This window comes from Zootoca vivipara, chromosome 7 (genome assembly GCF_965207765.1).
Source record: "Zootoca vivipara chromosome 7, rZooViv2.hap1.1, whole genome shotgun sequence".
Taxonomy (NCBI): Eukaryota; Metazoa; Chordata; class Lepidosauria; order Squamata; family Lacertidae; genus Zootoca; species Zootoca vivipara.
Genome location: NC_142590.1, coordinates 56,034,947 through 56,041,945, shown reverse-complemented (window position 1 = coordinate 56,041,945; position 6,999 = coordinate 56,034,947). Strand labels below are relative to the sequence as shown.

Below are 6,999 nucleotides of genomic sequence, written 5' to 3'. Positions count from 1 at the left end.
TTGGAGTAACCCTCATTGGACTGAATGCGACTTTCTTCTAAGTAACCATACGTAAAGGAAGGCTACATACCTCCTTGTAGTTGAGATATAGCAGTCAGGGAAATTGGCTTTGCCAGAATCAAAATATAAGGCCTTGAGCAAGTCCCTTCACATTCATTTGCACTGGTAAGGAAATGTAATCAAAACTAGCTCCATGTTGCAACATTGCTTTGTTGGTGTCTCAGAAGACCTTGAATGAAAGTAGCTGTGCAGAGAGGCAGTTTCAATTGACATGGAAAGGCATCACTTGCCTTCTAAATTTCACATTTCCCCATTCTTGACAGCTTCTGAACGATCTCACATTTCTACTAAATAATAATACACCAAATTTCACCTGTTTTGTTTTTGTTTTAGCTGGAAAAGATGGTGCTAATTTATTTATCTACTAATTTTTGCAAACCAGGGATGACTTTAAGATTTAAGCCTTAGCTCATAAGGTTCAGTCCCAGAACTATTTCTAAAGCCTAGATGAAGCCTTTTGAATAGTATTTCTTTGAACATACAGTGTCCTCTTGCCACTGAGAGGCTCCTCATACACCTGGGACTGGAATAAGCACTTCAAGACTAGAGGGGAAATGCCTATGTCTCCGCACCCCTTATTTAGGCCTACAGCGCAATGCTACGCATGTATACTCAGAAGCGTGTCCCACAGTGTGCAGTGGGTCTTACTTGCTATTAAGGGCAATTAGGGCTGCAACCTCAGGAATCCTGCTGTGTTTTTCAACTGAGAACTAAATTAGATATGGAGCTGGATAACCACAATAAGCTTGTCCCACATATAATGAGTCGACTGAAAAATAAATAGCCATCCACCGTATGACCTAGCCTAACGCCTGCCGCAGAATGAGATACTAGAGCCCTGAAGTGGTAGAACAGACTGCACCACTTCCAAGTGCAGACCGATTTTTGGTGGCTCCCTTATGTAAATAGGAGCCTCCCTGTAGCAGAAAACTACCATGTCAAGGATGCAGGTACCTCTCTTTCCTGGGCTAGATTTCTGCTTGCAGGGAGCTTGCTTGTTGCGCTTACTTACGACAGCAATGGAAAATGTTGCCGCCCACCAGCAGCCTGAGATGGTACAGCCCATTCTACCACTTTCACTCCACTGCCGGGGAGGGGGGACTCCAATGTTGCTTAGGCGCCACCGCCAGATAACATCCTGACTCGCTCGCAGCCTGCAGGTTGGGAAGAAGCCCCTCCGCCCGCCTCTGAGCAGCTGCCGCAACTAACTGCCCAGGAATGCCACGGCTTTTGCGGCGAGCACGTGATTGGCTCCCACTCTGCCAAGCCTGCAGCCTGTCTTGCCCACACAGCAAAGACTTCCCCCCTCCCGCCGAGTCCGCCTCCTTCCCTGCTGCGGTTGGCCGGCGCTGCTACCAATCCGCCGGGGCCGCTCGCACCTGTCATCCGCGTCGACGGCGGCGAGCCAATCGACGTGAAGCAAGCGGGCGGGCGCCGCGCTCCCATTGGACGCCGCGATTGTCAATTCCTCGAGCGAGGGGAGGGGGCTTATAGGCAAGCTCCGCCTCTTACCTTGCTCCTCTGGCAAAGCAGCGCTTTCTCCATCCCCAGTCCAATTGCAATGTAAGCAGTGGCAGCGAGAGGTCGCCGTCGGGGGGCGGGGGGAGCAAGAGAAGGGGCAGGATCCCAGAAGAGGCAGGAAGCCGGGCTCAGGAGGCGGCAGGTAGGCTCCCCTCGCTCCTCTCGTGAGAGTGGATTCCTTGGGCTGAAGACCCCTTGGGCTCCTAAGGGAGACTTTAAAGGGACAGGGCAAGGGGCTTGGCTTACGACGGAGCCACCTAATCAGTCCTCTTCCTTGCAACGAGGACTTGTGCTTTGGTGGGAGGACCAGCAAGGAAGAATAGCTTGTTTAGGATAATTGTTGTCGGATGGATATAGCTAAGAAGCATAGTCCCCATTAGGGTAGGTGGCTGCTCCCTTGTACCATTTTCTGGGCATCTGGTTTCTCTTTGGAGTGGGGAGTGTGTGTGTGTATGGTTGAAGGGTACATACTTACTGTAAAGATAGTGGGGCTTTAATGTGGCTTTATGGTTCAGATCTGGTGTTCTGGCAAATAGCTTTGTTTTCCATGCTGGGGCGATGGAATAGATTGGTAGTATGGATCGGTGGGAATAGTAAAAAAAACCACATAAATGTGTCTTATTAAATTATGGCTGGCTTGGATTTGACTTTCTGACTGAGCAGGCAGGGTCACAAGTGTAGAGTATTGGAGGATTGATCTAAGGATGTAGTGTATTAATAGAATGGATGAGGGTACAGCATGTGAAGGGATACTCCAATTGTAACTTGCTATCAGAAAGGGCTTGTGTCTGTGTGTGGATTATGAAACTAGATGGGTTACTCAGAACCCTGAATTGCATTGTAGGTGATGTGTGTCATGCAATTTCATGGTAAATGAGCTGCTGCTGACTAACACATATCTTAAACATCACTTCCTTTCCAAATTTATTCTAATACAAAAGTTGGGTTGCTTATCCAAGAATGAGTGTCTTGTATTATGCTTCCTTCACACGTGAGAGTCTTCAAACTGTAACCGGGAGTTCCTTGATGCTCTCCTCCAATAAACATTAGATGAAATTGTAGATTTTAGGCAATGTGGCTATCTGATGTCTCATGAGTAAAATTGTTTGGAACATACTTCAAAGGTTTAAACCTCTGTATTCAAAATTGCATTGGCTTCTAAGTCTATGCAGTTACCCATGCAACACTGTCTCTCACTAATGTGACTGACCTATGTGTTGCTAGCAACAACTGGTGCATGGCCCTTAATAGTACTTTATTTCGGTAACTGTTGTAGTGTGTTGAGATGGCTTGCTATACATGTGGCTCTACGTGTAAATACAATACATAGGTTGCTAATGCACCTTCCACTCTGTCCCAAGCCATATGTTAGCAATTGTTTGGGAAGAAAAGGAACTAGATGGTGGGATGTGTCTGGATTTCTTTACCCTTTATTTACACAGTGAAGTTATATCTTTAAAGACTGACAAACTGGTAGGTTTGAGACTGCTTTATAATGCAAGGAGAATGGAACTTGGAACCTTGTGGTTCCACGCTGCTCCGCTCTGCTGCTTGCGTTCTTGTGAGCTACGCAGCTGGTGAATTAAAGCATCCTGCACACAGCAGAGGGCAGTAGCGTACATACACATTCATGCCGCTGCCGTGGATTTTATGGGTTTCCTACTTGTTGCAGGCAGAAGCTGTCAGTTTTCTGGCTTTGGGACTCAGAAATGCCGTGCGTGTCCATCCTGATTGAGGAATGGCCCTGATGGTACAGCATGCTTGCCTGTCTCTGTTTCAAGGGTGTTCATTGGTTGCAGTTGCATTGGCTCACCAGCAATGAACAATGTCCTCTGCATGGAACACATCTGTGCGTTATGTCCTGTGACTGTCGGGTGTGAAAATCTCAGACAGAGTTTAATGTCGGAAGGGGAAATTGGATAGACATGGTAGTAACAGAGGAAACATAAGGGCCTCTTCCTTTGCAGCTGTTTTTATATTGATGTGTGTTTAGTTTTTTTAAAAAAATAATAAAAAACAACACCGGCATATAGAAGAACAGTAAAGCTATTGATGTATGCACTAATACATGGGAGGGAGGGAGGGAGGGACTTTATGAATGAGTTATTCTTTAGTTGCCTAAAAATTGTATCATGCATTTTCCACTCTTCTGTGTTTTAAGGTGAGAGCACTGTGTTCCCTGAAGAGTCTGTAGAAGAATTTTCCGTTGCTAGCATTGGACAAGCTCACAGCATAAGCCTGTCTGGGATCTTCATGTTGCTTTAAATAAGAGCCTTCATTGCCGCATGTTGTAAGGTGAGAGATTTCCTTTCTGAGAAAAAGGGTGGTCCCTTCTCACAGCTCACTGATAGCCGGGCTGTCTTGGGAAGAGTGTGAAGAGACAGTCGGAGAGGGTCAGAAGGCCAGCCTGGAGACCTGAACCAAGCCCTTCATAATTGACTGGAATCTCATGAAATCAAGGCAACCCTGATTTTCATTCTGGAGAAGAGGGGGAAGAATTTCTCAAGCCTTCCAACTTTCTGGGTAGCAGGAACTGCCTAGGAAACTAAACTCGGCACTTACTCTATTTTTTGTTTGTTTGTTTTAAAGCTAGAATCCAAATTTATCTCAAAACTGTTTTTAAAGACTCTAATCTACAAAGTGGTTTTGCTGAAAAATCTCTTTTCCCCATCCACTTTAAAGAGCAGCTGAATTAGTTGTTTCATTAAGACCTGAGCTTGATATCAGGATTTGAGAAGCTGATGCTCTGGAAACTTACAAACCAAAGAAACTAACAATTGCAGGCACTTTACATTTTGCACCGAGTGTTCCCCAAAGACTCTTGCCTTGAGAGAGAACTCCAGGGAAGGTTGAAGCAGAGTGGATTTGATCTCACCAGAATCTACTGCAGTGTCTTTGCTGGCTCTGTGGCTGGCGTCTCCCGCTCTGGATTGTGCTTGATGGGGGTTTTTGCTAGGGGAGCAGACCTTGCGGCTAAGGACAGAATTGTCGAACTGGAGGATTTGGAATATATATGTCGAAAGGCATATTGGCTTAACCCCCAAGCAAAAGACTTTTTCTCTGCTGCGTCCCTTCTGTAGTATATCGAGGGTTGAAGGCTGGAATAATCTTGCAACATGACCTCCAAGCTGGAACAGAAGGAAGCTCATCACACCAACGGCATTGTGCTACCCATTGTTGCTGGCCCTATAGACTGTCTCTCCAGTCCTGACCGAGAACATCTCGTTGAATCTTCCGAGTTTTTAGGGCCCGAAGAAGGAGGAGGTGTTGAGGTGGTAGTGATAGAGTCCCGAGCCAATGCCAAAGGGCTGCGTGAGGAAGATGCCCTGCTAGAGAATGGCAGTCAAACTACGGAGAGTGATGATACCAGCACAGACCGCGGCCCAGAACCAACCTCTCCTCTAAAAGAGACCTCCTTTTCCATTGGGCTGCAAGTCCTCTTTCCTTTCCTGCTGGCAGGGTTTGGGACAGTAGCAGCTGGGATGGTCCTGGACATTGTGCAGGTAAGACAAAAAGCCTTCAGCATAGAATGGGCTCAAAATTCTGTATCTGGACTTGTAACTTACTTTATTGTTAGTGGCTTTTAAATCCCATGAGAGTGATTTGCTGCTCATTACTTTGGTGGGAGGCAGAGGTTTTCCATTCCTCTTTTTTTCAGGCTCATCCTCCTTAGATTGCACATGTGAGAGGTAGAATAAGCCTCCCTCTTCTGGAAGCAATTAAAGTTTAGGTGGTCAATAGCAGTGTGACCCACTCTTTCTGTTCCTGAATCTGAATACTTTTTAATAACCCAAGACCCATCTTTTTCTTATAAATCTCAGCTTTAAAGGAACATAAACTCTAAAACCCAGCCTCTGAATTGAAAATAAACTTCTACTTCTTAGAGATGGAGTGTCAGGAATGTAAAGACATCTAGAGTTCTCCCAAAAGTTCAGACCCTAGAAGTAAATACAGTAGTGCCAAACCCAACACACACACACACACCCAAAAATGTGAACCGAACTTTTTAAAAAATGCACTTTTGGTGGTGTTTACAGAACTGACGATCATATATGTGCCTGAAGAGTTGCCAATGTGGGGAAAGAGCTGCAGTAAACGTTTTTAGCCGGGGGCTGAGACCTGTGATATCAATTGCTGGCAAATCAGATTGGCTGTTATGCAGTTAAAAGACTTGTTTAGCTGAGGGATGAAAACATGTTCTCAGCTTTTGCATGTGGTCTGTGGCTTTGCCCAAATGCAAATGCAGAATCTCCTTGATGCATTTCTAAATAAATATTAGAAATGTAAGGCACAGTGGAGATATCCAATAGATATCTCTTGAAACACTAGCTGTCATGTGGAGCTTGCCTCCTCGCTCTCAAATGACATTGCTGAGTTACTGGGATTACGGTGTCACTGGCCTCTGTGCCTGCAGTGCAGCTATCTGGCAGGTCATGTTAATGTTAAAGGCCGAGGCTCTGTCTCAATAGTCTTATCTGACTCATGTATGCAAGCCAGGTAGTACTTTGGACAGAATCCGACCCTACAGTTTCAAATTGCGGCTGCCTCTTGAAGTGACCAGGCGACCTACTATAGCTTAACATTAAACATTCAGCCAAAGAGCTTCTACTTAAGCGCCTTGGTTTTAAACACTTTATAAAATTTCAGTTTCATACCATTTCTGTGCTTTCAGGAGCTTAGAGGGAGTTGTTGTTGCTAGATATTGAAATAAGAAAGCCAATGTGGTATAGTTGGACCTGGAAGAGCAGGGTTCAAATCCCCACTCAGTCAGGAAACTCACTGGTAAACTTGGCCCAGTCACCTCCCTCACTGGGTTGTTGTGAGGGGGGGGAAATGAGGAGGGTTAGAGTTCTGTATGCCGCCTCGATGGAAAGATGGGATATTTTAAAAATTAACAGAGCATGGTATAGCTTTGTAGCCAAATGTTCTTGCTCATCTTTTTGTGTGACAAATTAGAACTGCACCAGTAATTAAACCTAATGAGAGTCATGGGGGTGTGTTAATGTTTTGTTTTATGTTGATAACTTAAAAGTCCTGCTGGAGCAGGCCAGAGGCCCATCTAATTTAACATCCTTTCCTCACGGCGGCCACAAGCAGACCAGAATGCAACAGCAGTTAACTCGCATGATTTTCAGCAGCTGATATTCATGAGTTTACTGCCTCTGACATGAGAGGGAGAGCAAAAGCCATCATGGCTAGTTGCTGTTCTTTCTTAGAATCATAGAACTGTAGCGCTGGAAGAGACCCTGAGGATGCAATGCAGGAATAAGCAGCTGTCCCATACAGGGATCGAACCTGCAACCTTGGTTATCAGCACCAGACTCTTTGTTGATAGCCATTTATGTACTGCCTAAGTGTAGTTGAAGTGTACTTCTCAAGATGGGGCTGTGTAAATCTAAAACTCAGACCTGATCATTA

The 6,999-nt window shown here is 45.4% G+C and overlaps 1 protein-coding gene across 3 annotated transcripts in view; it reads left to right on the top strand.

The window, feature by feature from the left end:
* Window positions 1–1,574: 1,574 nt before the first annotated feature.
* Window positions 1,575–6,999, top strand: part of SLC41A1 (solute carrier family 41 member 1) — a 39,373-nt gene continuing 33,948 nt past the window's right edge. Inside the window, exons 1-2 of one of the 3 annotated variants that reach the window (XM_035121428.3) lie at window positions 1,575–1,723; window positions 3,743–5,084. In XM_035121428.3, the coding sequence (XP_034977319.2) occupies window positions 4,698–5,084 (387 nt within the window). In that variant the 5' untranslated portion in view covers window positions 1,575–1,723; window positions 3,743–4,697. Of the gene's footprint in view, window positions 1,963–3,742; window positions 5,085–6,999 lie in introns of all 3 variants that reach the window. The other 2 variants (XM_060277117.2, XM_035121429.3) reach the window with 2 other exon arrangements.